General features: G+C 38.8%; 2 protein-coding genes across 7 annotated transcripts in view; one reads left to right on the forward strand and one right to left on the reverse strand.

Annotated features, from left to right (window-relative positions):
• Positions 1-8587: 8587 nt before the first annotated feature.
• The window catches only part of tln2b (talin 2b), a 122023-nt gene continuing 114079 nt past the window's right edge, over positions 8588-16531 (forward strand). Inside the window, exon 1 of the mRNA XM_077516879.1 lies at positions 8588-8834. The gene's annotated coding sequence lies outside the window, so the exon portion shown is untranslated. The remainder of the gene's footprint in view (positions 8835-16531) is intronic.
• Positions 12323-16531, reverse strand: part of c2cd4a (C2 calcium dependent domain containing 4A) — a 49966-nt gene continuing 45757 nt past the window's right edge. For all 6 annotated transcript variants that reach the window (XM_077516885.1, XM_077516884.1, XM_077516889.1 and 3 more), the window contains 2 exons: positions 14362-14474; positions 12323-14290 (listed from right to left, as the gene is read on the reverse strand). In XM_077516885.1, the coding sequence (XP_077373011.1) occupies positions 12921-14261 (1341 nt within the window). In that variant the 5' untranslated portion in view covers positions 14262-14290; positions 14362-14474 and the 3' untranslated portion in view covers positions 12323-12920. The remainder of the gene's footprint in view (positions 14291-14361; positions 14475-16531) is intronic.

A 16531-nucleotide genomic window follows, 5' to 3' on the forward strand; every position in this document is an offset into this window, starting at 1 on the left:
AACACGAGGCTGAAGAGGGGCCCGAAAAGAGATTTAAAAAAAAAAAAAAAAAGCCAACGCGAGGAGGAGGACACGCCGGAGCAGACTAATGCATCGCTTACACAAAGATGTTCATATTTAATGCTCGTCATTAAGGCCGGGCCGGAGCATGGAAGACGCTTCTGTTATTTTTCCCACACCCCTTGAGCCAAGTCCTTGTGACAGCCCTTCGCCGCATCCCGGCAAATTATCCGCATGAGCTGCGGCGAACAAAAACAGCCCAGTGCGGGGGAAGAGGGGCCCAGCCTCAGCTCCTCTCTTATGATGGAGAGACTTGTCACTTTGCATCAGCTCCGGACGCCCCCAGCGCATCAGCTGCAAGTGAGGAGAACAAGACCACTCTGTGGGGAGAGGACAACACAGAGAGCGTGAAGGAGATCAGAAAGGCGGCAGAGCTGAGAGGAGAGGAGACAATTTGGACCTTTGGCCTTTTTAACAAGCATTTTATTGGTCTTCGTTTCAATGAAAACAAATACAGTGTTCTCAAATGGGACTCAAAGCAAGCGTATGTCAAATCATCTTTCTCCATTGAAATGAATAAAAATTCCTGTATAATTTGTTCCAGTTACCCCAAAATACCATCGAAAAATATTTAACATGACAAAAATACACAGCAAAAATTGGACTGTTAAAATTCCAGCATTAGAATTCTGTGAGTTCATTTTAACTCCCAAAGTTTAATTTCAAAATTTTCAGAGATTTCACAGAGTTGATCAGTGTTAGATTAACTCCGCCTTTGCACCTGCACTTTTCCAACTTGAGAGAGACAAATCAGCACCATTTTCATCCTACTACTTTCCTCCTTGCTTTTCACTGTTTGGGCCCATGAATTCATTTTCACAAGTTGATGGACTTCAATACAAATATGGAATTGTTGTTTGCAGTGAAATGAAATGATGTCATTCCACTATTTTGTCGAATAACTGATATACTTTTGATCATGGTGAACTTATTTACAATGACTGAGAATGCGGTGGCTGGGTGGCTCATTGGGTAGCGCTGCTGATGGGTGTCAAACTCATATTAGCTCAGGGGCCACATGGAGGAAAATTTATTACCAAATGGGCCGGATCGGTAAAATCCGAAAGCTGTTCAAATACTTTAAAAATAACCTTGAATATAAACTTAAAAAAATTGCCATCAATTATAGGCATAATTTCACTATTTGTGGGCCAGCCTTAAATTACAGAGCTCAACTGTAATCATATCGTTCCACAAAAATAATTGCTTGTGAAATTACGAATTCATATGTTTTGATTGTGGCTGACTGATTATTTTTTTGTGTACTCTACAAAATCATCTCACGGGCCGTATTAAACCCCTTTGCGGGAGTGATCCGGGCCACGGGCCGTATGTTTGACATCCTTGCATTACACAGTACTGAAGAAATCAAACTGACACTGATTGAGAGAGAAAACAGACTGTCTGAGAAGTGAAACTCTGCTTAGAAAGTTTTGAAAAAATACTCTCTCCCAGTGTTAAATATTTAACTATTTACTATTTAAAAAGTGTTAATTTAACTCTGGAGAGTGTGGCGCTATATAAACACTGAAAACCTGTTAAAAAGCGTTGGACATTTTGCTGTGATAGGAATTTACACTGTTGTACTTTCGAAAAGCATGCAGTAATATTGTAACTAATCCTAATGTAAAGAATTAATGACTTTGCGCATCATGATTAATTCAATGTGAGGGTTCTTTTGGGCATACGGATATGCAAGAAAAAGAAAAGTCACAAAATCTCAGTAAACTGCAGTAATTTTCGTCTTTTTTTTTTTTTTTGATTTTGCAGAAGATGAAGATGTATACCTGAGTATTGTATAAGTATACTCTCTTCCTATTTTGGTGAACTGTTAATGTTCGAGTATCAGTAACACAGTAACATCAAAACAATCAACTTGAAAGAATGTTAACTGAAATTGATTACAATGAAATGTTCTTGTGTTCATTTGATCAATTTAACTCTTAGGAAGTCAATTTGTGAGTAAATTGACATGATATCACATCAGTATTTTTGTTTATTGGTGTTCCATGATAATTTTTTGTTGTCATTTAAAATGGTTCCTTGGATCAATAAAGGTTTTGATTATAATAAAATAATGTACCCCAATATATTTTATGTTTCACACAGTGACATAAAGTGATTAAATGTTGAATGTTATATGGCATTTACATTACATTCCAGTGCAATATACATGACTTCTTTTTCAAATGCTTTGAAATAAATTACAGCACACTAACAATCTTGCTTCACGTGCCGTACTAATTAAAGAGGTTGTTAAAAAGAGTTGGGGCTCTCCCTGCTGGCCGTTGCCAAAATTTGCAGGACCTGCAATCTTATTATTATTATTTTTTTTTTTAAAGTTTATATTTTTCACCTGTACAGAAAAGTACAGACGCCTTGTGGCCTCCTTCTCAAGGATGTTTCCTAATGGCCAAGGAGACTTGAGAAAATGGAGCCCCACCAAAATAAACCTGTCTGACAAGATGCATGTGCACCGAGCCTAAATTGGCCTATTTAAAGGAATAACCACGGACGGCCTTTGAATAATATTGACTCGCAAAGTGTGTGAGGTCAAGGGCAGGCTAGATGGAGAGATAACTTGCATGAGAGTGATGGAAAAGACCACTGGTTATTTTTCATATTCAGGGTGTAAATTACAGGTAAATAATTGTGGGAATGCTGAAACATTCCCACATATGTTATTGTGATTTTTATGCTCCACACCTTTTTTGCCGCGCAACAACTGTCACATAATACTTCCAATTTACACTGTTCAAATTTCAACTAGCTCCAAAAATGAACGCTTCCCGGGGTATATATTTAAAATATATCTCTCAATGTATTTCATTAGCATTTTACATGCATTCAAATCTTAGCATTCAGCTATTAGTATTCAGCTTTCAGCATTCCCATGCGATTTCTCCAGAAATTGCACTTGGTCTAATTTGTAAGCATTTTACTAGTTTTGTTAATGAAATATTTTCATTTTATCATCAATCAAAATACTTAGCCACTAGTCTCAGCCTTTTACATTTTCAGTGTGGGAAGCATTGCCACATATGTTACTGTGATTTTTATTCTCTACACCTTTTTGCCGTGTAACAACCGTCACATAATACTTCCAATTAACACTGTTCAAATTTCAACTTGTTTAAAAAATTCACGCACTTAGTCTAGTTGTGTAATGTTGAATGCTGATTTTTTATTTTTTTATTTATTTATTTTTTTAACAAGCTCTCATTTTGATCACCAAAATAACATGCTTGGGAGGTGAATAAAAATATGACAGCAACAAAAGCCTGCTGTTGCACCAGCGGGGCGCTGTACCATGCTAGTGCATGTGTCACGTGAACAGGAAATTTGAAATAAATTCCTTTGAACTCAAGATGGAAATAGCAAATGAAGAGAAGTTGCTTTTGACAAGCTATTTCTAAATGAATGTGATTTCGATCCCATGCTTTTAAAATCAAACCCAGGGTCCGTATATTTGATACGGCTCCAAATATTTAAAACGTTCCCTACCCTGGTTGAGTATTTATCGAACACACACAGAATATTTGCTGCTTGTCTGTCTGAATCATTGCTGTCTTGCTGTAAAGCCTTGCGTACAGCCAAGCACGCAATCCATATTCATGGGATTTTTTTCTTTTTCTTTTTTATGCCGGAAGGCATTGGTGTCTACTAAAAATAGCAGAGTGAGAGAAAGGGTCTCAGTGTGTTTCCTAACATGCATGAGTCCTTGTCTCCATGATTGGTTGTGCACATGTGCTTCAGTGAGGAGAGCATACGTCATTTTCAGGTGCTTAAAATAATTACACTGGGCCAGAATAGAATAGATATGCAAGGTGCATCCCTTAATTTAGCTCATCTATCTAAGGTGTGCGTCATAACAGCCTTTGTGCATTAGATTTTAATCATTGAAGTGCTTAGAGTTTCCGGACAGAAATATGAACGTTTTTAGATCGTTTGTTCATTTTGATTTCTCATTGAGAAAATAAGATTCAAAGAGAAATTGAGTTAAAGGAAGGATACCAGCAGAGGGCAGCACAGACCAAGTGTAGCCATTATGCAGCTCTGTGGATAATTACAGTCTTTGTACGTTTCCTATTAACGTCATATAATAAGGTATGTCAATACACAAATCGAGTATACATTTTATCCATTGAAGCCTTTTTTCATGACTGTACAGGTTTTAAAGTTTTAAGAAACATTTTAACCTTCTTACTGTCACACAAGAGTAAAATAAATTAAAAAATGAAAAATAATAATTATTATTCATTTGTCAAATCCTTTTTGGAGCACCCAAGGGCAAAAACTCAGCATGATTTATTTTGTAAAGCCAGAAAGGTGTTGCAGGTCATTGGTTATCTTAAAAAATTCTACGTTATCTTAAAAAATTCTACGTGCCAATCATTCTTTCTTGGAATCTATTCTGAGCCCGATACTACACACTGATTGTCTCGGGCCTTCAATGAAGTGCTTCTAAGTGTATGCATGCCTGCATTAATGTGGCAAAGATACAAGGTCATTTCCGTTTTCCGCCCCGGTCTGTGATGGGGCCTGAGGCACGACTCTTGATTCTCACGAAGCCGGACATGGAAACTGTGACAATGGCGTCTGTGAGCCAGAGACAATAAGGCAGTGATTATGCACGTGTAGCAACCAAGACTATATATATATATATATATATATATATATATATATATATATATATATATATATATATATGAAATCAAAAAAATATTTAACTGATACATTCAATATGTTTTCCATGAAAAACGGGTAATAAATGTGGTGAGAAAATCCCAAGAAAAAAAAAAACTGGGTGGAGGAATTCCACATATTAAAATATATTGGGAAAAAAAGGGGGGAAACAACAAAAATGCTAATTTGTCAGTACCAAATCAAGTGTAATTTTAAATCATAATATCACAATTTCCCACGAGATGGCAAGATAGCTTAGTTGTATTTACTCTCTACGTCTTTTACTGCCCTATAAAGTGTAGGCCTAATTATTCTTTGTTGATTTGGAATTGTACGCAGGACAAACATAGCACCTCCTTAATATTAAAATTTCAAGTTAGTTAATTTCTGTGAAAAAATGCACAAAAAATGAGTTCTGGCACGGAAGTTTGAAAGTTTGGAGTTTGAAAGAAAGAAAGAAAGAAAGAAAGAAAGAGAGAGAGAAAGAACTTCTTCTCCATAAAGTGCCATAAACAATTAAACAGTTATTAATGTGATTGTGACTTAAGGTCCATATTCATCACGTCCAGCAAAGGGCAGTCCTCTCATGAGCCAACATTAAAATTAAATCGCCCCGCACAGAAAGCCTGCTGCATGCAGGAGATTACATTTAAAGGCAATTACGGAGACTGACGCGTATCAGATATCATCTGATGTTTTAAACTAGCCCTGGCAGACAGCTGGACCTCTCTGCTGCACATGATCCCATTGTGACATAAGTTTCACGGACCCTCCGACAACAGTAGCTTTGTGTCTCATGTTTGATGATCATTATGAGGGTGTGTCTTCACAGTAGTCGTATAGCACAGACACAGATCTGTGATTTACAACCATTGTGCTAAAGCGCATTAGTATCCGTAAGAGATCCTATCTTAATTGGTTCAAATTATTTGTTTAGTCCAAATAAATGTCTTTGTCAATGCCAGAAGTGAAAAGTGACAGGCAGAAGGAAGAGCTTTATGTTTATCGATAAGCAGTAAATGTGTGAGTAAATTGAAATGACATCATCATTAATTCAATATGTACTGTATACTTGTGTGTAAACATAAGAACACAAAAACTTTTGTGGTGTACCATAACACCAACATGTACCAACACTTGCCATGTCTCATCGTGAGTAACACGAATCCTGCTGACATCTCAGCTGTGTGGCCTTTTTAACTCACTGCACGAGTGTAAGATTTCACAATACATAGTTGCTGTTATGTTCTCTTTGTACCAAAATAATAGGCACATATCACATCTGATCGTAATTACTATATGGAACCTCAAAATTCTCAAAGGTTTTAAAATTAGGAAACCACACTGAATTCCGCTTATGGTATTTTTACTAGCTATCACTAGCTGGTGGCTAGGAGGATCCTCAAGATGGCCGACATTGATCTATCCATATCAATGACATTCTTTTTTTTTTTTTTTTTCAGGGCTCTCCTTGGTCCATCTTGTCTAGGACCTGCCCCCCCCCCCCCCCAAAAAAAAACAACAACAAAAAACCAAAAACCTCTTGTTATAGATAATGAGGTACAGACATTGTAATCGCCTATTAGCCTAATGTCATCTACTAATGCTCACTGCTATCTAGCGAGCTGTCGATTGACTTCTTGTTTTAGTGTTGTGTTGTAATTTTTACAGAGTTAGTCATTCATGCTTGGAAAACAGACAGTTAGCCCACTCACAGCTGTGCTCTCGACCTTTGACAGCTGCGCAAAATGAGCCTCGTGTTGATTTGAAGGCGCACGCTAGGATTGAAGCCAACATTTAATGGTTAAACTCAGCGGTCTATTTTGAGGTAAAAGCTCCGTGTCAAAGTGGTCGAAATGTTAGGCGCACTACCACGCTGCAATTTACTTTGTTCTATATCAGTCACTTGCCCTTGTAAACAAGAACGGCAAACAAAGAGTCATCATGTCGCTCCTTTGTTTGCCTTTAGCTGAACATCATGACCTGGGATCATTGGTAGTTTTATATAGAAGGCTGTTTTATGTAGGACATTGGATTGATTTCCAGTAAGCCCAAAATATGTTTTTAACTCTATCTAACATAAATATCGAACCTAAATACATTTATACACATCAATGTTTTTGAAGTATTTGAGAACAAGTGTTTACAAGTCACAAATCCTCTTGTTCATGTTACTCGACTTGCAGCAACGTAGCAAGTTAAACCACATTTTATGTATGAATAATTAAAAGAACTACAATATAAAAGTGCTTACACGATGTACTGACAGCTGGTGTTGGAGAGGAAATCGCACTAGCACTTGAATTACTCAGACAAGAGCAGCCTGGATCAATGTGTGAGTCAAATAAAAGCATCTCACACATGAAAGGCAGGATCTCCATGGTTCCCCCTCCTGAAGCTGGGCCTTGTTGCCATGGGGTTGGGATGAAGGAAAAATACAGCCAGACAGACTCCTGATGAGATATGACGTTCAAACCCAATGACCAACCCTCACTGCAAGCCTGATTGTGGCTTTCTCGTGAACTGAAAAAGCAGATCAGGGTTGCAAGAGTTCAAACGTCACAACTCTGTTTAACAAGTGTGATTAAATGAGAGGAGGTCCGGTTCCATCTGTGTGTGGTTGTTTTGTAGCAAACAGATCAACGCTTTGACTAAGCTCAATGTAGCGCCTAAGGGGAATGAGTGGGCGGTGCTGCACAAGGCAGGTGTACAGTACAGATAATACAATTTCAATCAATGTCACGAGAGATAAGCGTAAGTTCCAGTAAATGTTTACATTAGAACCTGTCACGTGACATTAAAATGGCAGCATTTAATTAGTGGACTACACTAGCTTTGAGCAGACCTATGCCAGGAATGGATCACCTGCTGGGGGACGGCTGAACTGATGCTTACAAATTCCCGAAATGAATCACTGACGATGACGGTGATTCACCTGCGTGACATCCGTGCAGGTGCTGTGGGTTCAGTTCCCAATCAGTGACAACGTGGATGTGAACGGGAATGGTGGTAACGTGTAGGTGCTCTGCGATTGACTGGAATCCAATCCATGGTCGAGTCTGCCTTTGCCTAAAGTGGTCATGAAGAACGGTTCTCAAACTTTTTGCAGTGACGTACCCCCTGTGAAGTATTTTTTCAACCAAGTACCCCCTAAACAGCGGAAAACATTTGTGATTGAAGAAAAAAAAATAAAACTATTTGTATTTATGTGGTCTCTTGAACCATTTGGAAATAAGATATAATTTTTAAAAAAAAGACAGAGATAAATAAATACATACATAAATATATAAATACTGTGATTGGCTGACAACGAGTTCAGGGTTGCCCCGCCTACTGCCCAAAGCCAGCTGGGATAGGCTCCAGCACCCCCGTGACCCTTGTGAGGCACAAGTGGTTTTTAAGAAAATTGATGGATGGATAAATAAATAAATAAATAAATAAATAAATAAATATTTGTGCACATACAAATTATTATCAACATAACATGTCATCCATGGGACCATAGTAAAACTCAAAAAGAAATAATTAACTGAATTTTAAATAAAGTTTTCAAACCATTCTGGTATGGAGCAAATGCTAGGCTTTTAGGACACTGAAATTGAATAAGTCTACTGAATATAAAATTAATTTTATGTACTCAGATATTTTTTTTAAAATTGTTTACAATATACTTTTTGAATATGTTTTCAAATATGCACGTACCTCCATTTGAGAATCACTGTGCGCAGGGCGCCAAACGCCCTAAAATTTTACGTTTTTTTTTTTTTATATATAGTCCAGTCAGCAAGCTAATTGTTTGGGCCATGTGCATGTCAATCACAGTTAGCGATTCGTAGTGATAAACCATTTAAAAAGTAATTTAACTGTTAACTTAAACCGCAAACATACTCGAACTAGAACTACTTCCTGCTTCCTTATGTAAGATTATGGGAAATGTAGTCCTACTAGCCTAATACTGTTTTTGCTGCCCAGAACAAATGCAAGTTGAGTTTTTCTGGCGGCATATTTCCAATGCGGGATGATGCGAGGTAAATGGCACAGCTAGCTTCCAATAGCTGTCGGGACCAAGCAAAACACGTTGTATAATGGTGAGTGCATTGAATTGCTTGCAGCTGTTGAACTGTCAATCAAGATAGCATTTAGCATTTAGCATTTTCTAATTTAATAGCACAACCAGATTGTTCAGTGATTCCAAATGTTTGAAATAGTTCCTGGTGAGAACAACTACATTGTAGTGTGTCAGTTTTTGTTTTAATTTTGAAATTCTTGTCTCACCCTAGTGTTAATAGCGTTTCACGAACTGACATTTTGGAGAGATATTGATGCTTTTTATGTCAGTCACGTATAGTTTTCATCTCCTGAAACATGTCTGCAATCTGACTTGTGACGCACTTCTAATATTGTACCGTGTGCTCGTTTACATTACTTGTGCTAATCGCCAAAGCTGTTTGCCAATTTGAAGGGGTAGCCATAAAAAGTGATCTCATGGTCCTAAAACAACTCCAATCACATAACAGTGACATCATGGAATATTGTGTCCTCTCATAATCTAGGTCAAAATATGGAGCGCTTGATACTTTGCATGTATGGTATTGATCAGCTATTGTGTATACAGTAGTGAATGTCAACGTTGGTTTCCCAATGCATCATGGTAACAACGCCTCATTGTTTTCAAGCTTTTATCACCCCCAAATGTCAAGCAGCTCGCCTTGAGAAGAAAACATGAAACTGATTTAATCGGTTCCCACGTGTTTACACTGACTTTTAAGTGACGTTATAAGAAAACCTGGTAAAACATAAGCCCCCGATAAGAGACCTGCTGTGGCCACAGTGTTTACATTAGAATGTGGATGTGAGACATTTCTCGGGGAGGAGCCAAGTTTGTTGATCTCAGCATGAAAATATTATCACACTGTTTTTAGCAACCAGATAGATTTGGCACAAATAGCAAGCCTGACATTTGAAAATAAATCTATAAAATGTCAGAATGTAGTTATTGTTCCCCCCCCCCCCCCCCCCAGCTAATTGCTTTGTAAATATGCATTAGTGATGGCAAATGCATTCATGTAACTGCAGGTAACCAAGCAACTGTTTTCAGATACTCAAGATTAAGCTGGTGTACTTCCCCTTTGGTGCATTTACATTTATGACGCACAGATGCTTCCTGCAGACAATAGAATATCACTTCTCATGATCAGGTTTAAGTACCACAGGTTGCCCTTTTGATATATGCACAGCCGTTTATATCTGAATATTGTTTTTGTAGAGAGCACAGTAAAATACTTGCGATATCACACAAATGATGTGACTTTAATTTGTTCAAACACAATCTGTTTTCGGATGCCCGTCAACCTCCAATTTTGACTGTGTTGTCAGTGGGAGATAATTGAAACACATTTATTGATCTTTGCAGTCGTTAATTATTATAGGTTGTCTTTTATCATTTCTGGACGTCAATTCTTATCTGCACCAAGCAGTGACGATAAAGATATATATTTTTTAATTATTATTAATAATAATAAAATAAATAAATAAATACATATTTAAAAAATAAATAAAAATTACATTTTTTGACAATAATATGCTCACTAGTCTAAATACGGTATTTTGTTAATATTGCGTTAATATTGCATCAAGGTTGCTCAGGCGACGACCAATAACAGCTCACCTGTTTTGTGAAGCTGAGCTGTGATTGGTTGTTACCTGAGAACTGAGAAACTGTGATGTCATTTTCAATTGACAGCAAGTGGCAAAATGGCTGCCCCCTGAGATGGACAAAAAATGACTGGATTTTGCTGCACAACTCATATTGTAACTCACAATCATATAACTCATAACTCACAAATGTAATATTAGTCAGAATGTCATGTTTAGACTAAGGAAGTCACATATATTAATGTCAAGAAATCTTTAATGTTGACTTCCCATTTAAAGGTAGTTTGCTACATGTTGCTTTGACTTTTACTATTTGATGGCCAGCTGTGAGCATGGGGCTAAAACCAATGTAAATCAGTGGAAATCCCTCAGATGCTATCAGTGGTCGAGCAGCAAGGCGAATCACAGGTTATTTACGTTTATTACAGGTATTACACAGCTGAGCCAACACTCAACTGAAAAGTGTCCGAGGGGATCCACCTCCACGGAGGACCTGAAAACAACACATCCTGTGCAAAGAGCTATTGTTGAGAAATGCATGCTGCCGCGTATTCTTATTTTTTTCTGTCAGTTCCATGCTTCTCCTATCTATTGTTGTAGCACAAAAGCTGATTTATTGGGCCATGTACTGCAGAAAGACAATCCCTTATTTCCATCATAATAGCTGAGGCTGGATTTCGGCTGCATGAATGATTGGTGCACTACAGACTAAATGAAAGTGGATCATGACAAGTTATATTTGTCCTTTTTCGCAACTGCATAATCCAAAGAATCCAATCTACAATTAAGTATTAGCATTACAAAGTGTGTGTCATTATGAGCCTTCCAATTAGTCTATTATTTTTTATGACACAGATTAAGTAGCAATAGATATTTACATGCAATAATCACATTATGCTGTGTCATTACCGTGTGGTGTCAGTTCTCTATCACAGCATTTCCCAGCCTTGCGGGAAAAGGCCATTAAACATTAACCAGCAGCTATAGTGGCGGCGTCCAAGCCTGCACTTTATTGCTGCAAGCTGCAGGATGTTTGAAGTGTACACGTACATTAGGCTCTGCGGTCCTGCTGAGTTGTTCAAACATACAACACCACGCGTGTGTATATTGCTTTGCGATACACTTAAGTCCTCTGAAAATAATACCAAAATAAAATCTGTTGTACTGTGACTCGTATTTGGGTTGCTAAGTTGTTTTCACAGGAATTGGTCCTTATTACCTTGTTAAAAACAAAATGCATAATCAATGGGGGGTTGCAAAAACACCTTACGAAGGTTTCTGGTTTCTAGTGATATTTTCAATCAGAGGAAAAGGTCAGGATGAAAACAGCAGGCTTGGGAAGAAACATGACACTATTGTTTTCTCACACCTGATGCAGCAACCATTTTAGTACAGCTAAACATGAAAGCAGCCATGTAGTTATGTTTTTAGAATTTAAAAAAGTAAGGATTTTTTTTGTTGTTGTTGGTATTGCCTTTTTTTTATTTTTATCAGTTCATAATATTTGACTTCAAAAAACACAACTCCTTTTTATTATTTGTAGTGTTTACACAATTAATGAGGTTTTCAAGAATCAACACTGAATTGAACATAAACCAAGTTGATGTTTCCCATAATTTATTCAATAAAAATTTTGTTACATTACAAAAAAATGAAAAGAAATAATTTAATACCTTAAAGTGGAAGTCAACCTTAAACATTTCTTGACAATAATATGTTGTATGTGACCTCACTAGTCTAAACATGACATTCTGAGTAATATTAAATTTTTGGAATATGAGTTATGAAGCAAAATCCAGCTGCTTTTATCCATCTAAGGCGGTGGCCATTTTGCCACTTGCTGTCGACTGAAGATGACATCACAGTTGCTCAGCTCAGGCAATGAACAGTCACAGCTCACCTATTTTCTGAAGCTGAGCTGCGATGTCATCATCTTTAGTCAACAGCAAGTGGCAAAATGGCCGCCCCCTGAGATGGATAAAAAAGGTTGGATTTTGCTGCTTAACCAGAATACCATATTTAGACTAGACTAAGTGCAATTTATGGAGAAATTGTGTGGGAATGCTGAATGGATGTGGAATGGTTATGAAGTAAATTGAGAGATAAATTATGAAATTATGACCTCCTGGTTACTGGACAATGCACTTTACCAACTATGTCGCCAAGCAGTATCAGACACCTGGTAATGATGAGTAATGAAGTTATATGTATGGAAGTGGGCGTAAAAAATTACTTTGTCCGTCCCATTGAAAATGAATGGGGAAAAGTTGATATTAAACATTAAATTGTGCAAATACTGTAAGTAATGTGGAATCAGACGATATATGCCCCGGGAGGCGTTAATTTTTGAAGCTAGTTGAAATTTGAACGGTGTAAATTGGAAGTATTATGTGGGAGTTGTTAGGCGGAAAAAAAGTGTGGGGAATAAAAATCACAATAACATATGTGGGGCTACATAGAACATATTATTATCAAAAAATGGGGGGTTGACTTCCTCTCTAACAACATATTTGGAAGTACTAATGGTTTACGGTGACAATGGTACTAAGAGGCAAATCGCAGCTACCCAGCAGATAGTCTCTTTTAAGGGTGGACATTTTGTTGACCACTTTGAAGCGAAGGGAGCGCACGCTGAGGTCTTCTTCCGAGATGCCGTCGAAAAAGAAATCTTCGTTGAAGATGGGATTGCGGCTCTTTCGGATGACCGTGCTGCGTTGCTTTTGGACTTTCCCCGGAGACAGCGAGATGCCGACGCTGCAGTTTATGATCTTGGAGTCTACGGACAGAGGGTACAGGCCCTCGGCACTGATCAGCCGGACCCTCAGTCTTTGGTTGTCTGGGCAGTACTCTGCTGAGAGTCTCAGGCTGCCGTCCTTCCCTATCGGCACCATTTTTTCTTTCAGGACCCGCTCCCTATGCAGGGTCACATCCATGGGGAAGATAGTCGGGGGTGCCAGACTATAACATCCGGAGAGGCTCTCGCCTACGCCCTCCGATGCCCTCCTCATCACGTTGGGACTGTTGTCGGTCGAGCTGCCCTCATCTGTGGACAAGGAATTATTCCTGGACACCATTGCCTTCCTCATGTTCCTCGATAGCAGCAGTTCGTGACTCAGCGCCTTGAAGAGTGACGACTTGGCGGGGCATCTGGTCAGCAGGGGCGAATTGAAGGGAGACGACTCCGTAGACGACGTTGTGTCGCTGTCCGGCGCCGGCTGCCAGTTGAGATTGCGTCCTCTCGGGGAAAGTCGGGAGGACAGCGCGTTGAGGCTAAAGGAGGAAGGCGAGGACAAGGGGGATGAGGAGACTTTGGAGCAGGTGGCGGACCGGCTCCTGGGCAGCAGCAGGGGAGAGGAACCTGGATCGGAGTGGAAAAGAGACTCCTTCCTCCTCGTGTGAGGGCTCTCCAGTAAGGTGCAAAAGCCGTAGCAGGTCTGCGCTTTAGCCATATGGGGGAGGGACAAGGCAGCCTGGCTTTGAGGGTCTGCGTTTGTTGTCTCCTCGTCGCTACAGCCGTCGTAGGGGCCCTCGTCCACGCTCTCCACCTGGATAATGTGCGGGTTGAGGGGCTCGTGGTGCACCGCCTCCACCTCAGACTTCTCGCATTGGCTCGCTTTGGCTATGCGAGCAGCTCGGCCAGGCTCCGTATTTTTTAGCTCCTGGAGGGACGGAATGGTGGGCGGTATGCAGAACTCTGGGATGTTGTCCGGGGTAATGACATTTGGGAAGTGGGAAATTCTTTTGTGCTTGTCCGATTTTTCCCCAAATATGATGTCGCTGATCCTGAAGTTGAATTCTTTTGATGACATGGGCAGGATGGAGCTCTCCATTGAAACACGGATCTTCTCCGCTACCCACATAGATGTGCTGGTAGAATTTGTGAAAGTCACTAAAAGTTGAAAGAATACACTGTCAGCATAAAATAGCTGTAAAAAGTACTTTGTTGAATCATTGCCTTACCTTGTATTGATATACAGATTTCCTTGAGCAGGATTAATCGAAAGCTCCAGATAAAAGGTCAAAGTGCAGTGAGTCTGTTTTAGACAGCAGACGAGGGGTTTGAACATCTGGGTCTGTTTGAGGGAGGCAGACAGGTTAAATCAAGCAAGAAAGCAGCGAATGTTAAACACACCCCCTGCATTCTCGCTTGATCCTCCCTCTCTCATCTGTCACGGTTGCCTAGGAAACATCCCAAAGCACAACACAGCTCCTGATTGGCCGTTGTTTCCCAAATATTACATACAATTTGTGTATAAGATCATAACTAGATGAATGACTGTGTCTATGTTTAAATATATTTGGAGAGATAAATCTCTGAGTAGTCCAAACTGGCATTCAGGTAACCTGATTTAAAGAGTCAACATCGTCTTTGGAAGTACCCATTGTCGTTTTGTTTTTTGTTTTTGTTTTTCTGGTCTCGCCATGTGTGTTTGTTTTTAGCTCAAACGAAGACATATAATAGTTCAAAGCCTCATTTAGCTTCAAAAAGAAAACATAACCAAAATACTTTAGAAGAGTTCACAATATGATAGTCCAGTTCAAAATTAATAATTAGCATTGCTGACATAAAATCTGCCCACCCTTTACAGTTCAAACAAAAATTACTTTTCTTTATTGAATGAAAGGGTTTTAAATAAAATGCATTTGCCAATAGTACTTAAGAAAGACCAAAAAAATACTGCTGTATGCTTTAAAAATCTGTTGTCAATGCTTGCCCTCTTGTGGTGGGACAGATACAGTAATGGTTGTGTTAAACTAAATATGACACAGTGGACTCTCCAACAGACAATCTCCAGAAATCTTACTACCAACAGAACAATCAGTTATTCCTCTGCCATGTTAAAAATCACATTTGAATACAAAATAAGACCATGCAGGCCCCTTTTGCTGTTTGACGGCCTTGTCTGTCACGGGTGATAATTCCAGGGAACAAAGTTCAAGTGGATGAAGTTGGTTGCTCTTGGCAACAAAGCATTAAAGCACATCATTACAGGATATTGGCATCAATATAATAACATGCACTGAAGGGTGAATTTCTACGAAATGTTTTCTGGTTACTGCGGGACATCAGGAAGTGAAGCGTACGGCAGGATGATGATCTGTCTGTCGATTGAGCCCGTTTGTAGTTTTTCTAAATTGTGATTGTGGAAACATAATACTCATACATGGAACCTGGATACTATTGTGCATATCTTAAAGGAAATTGGCCACTACAGCGCTATACGTAGAAAATTAGGTACATACAGAAAGTTATCTCCTTTAAAGTACTTTTCTGTGAATTCTAACTGACTGATGAGCAGTGAAGTAAAATGCTAACTCATTCATGCTTGAATAGGTCTTTGCGTAAATCACATGGGACAACCTCAGGGTAAAAAAAAAAAATCTAAAGTTTTTGACATATGACCGGGGCAGGGCATCAAATTTAGACTTTGAAAACTCTTACTTAACGAAGCATTGCCGGTTGTATGTTTAACCGAGAGCTACGAAAATTGGTACACATATGTAACAGCCTACGACCTACAAAAAAAAGTCTGTTGGTGCCATATGCTAAACCTAACAGGAAATACCCCAGAGGCGGGGCATCAAATTTTGCGTTTCAAAATTCTTACTTAATGAAGGATTCCCGGTTGTATGTTTCATCTAGTTATCAAAATTTGAAGACATATGTAACAGCCCTCAAGGTACAAAAAACTATTTTTGATCCATATGCTGAACCTAACAGAAAGTCCGCCATTTTGATTTACTTTTGAACGTGTTGCCATTTTTTTGGTCGTTTCATTGGGGTCTTATTTTAATGAATTCCTTCTACAGAATTTATCCGATCATCTTCAAACTTGCTGTGATTCATCTTAAGATGTTTAAGATGAAAAGTTATTAACAAGGAGAAATTTAAAGTCCAATGAACAGAAAGCGGGGAACCTAAGGTGACGTTAACGCATGGTCAGGCTAATATCTGATTGGATGATACAAGGGGGTGTGGCTAAAGAGACTAGGTGAAAATACTGTACTATAGATGACAAGCGCAATGTAGAACGTTCCATTCCAGGATCTCCATTTAATGGGTTCTTTGCTACAAATCTGAATGTCAAGCAGCAGAGTAAAATGCAATTCCTTGCAATTAGTCTGTTTA

Source organism: Festucalex cinctus, chromosome 3, assembly GCF_051991245.1.
Source record: "Festucalex cinctus isolate MCC-2025b chromosome 3, RoL_Fcin_1.0, whole genome shotgun sequence".
NCBI lineage: Eukaryota > Metazoa > Chordata > Actinopteri > Syngnathiformes > Syngnathidae > Festucalex > Festucalex cinctus.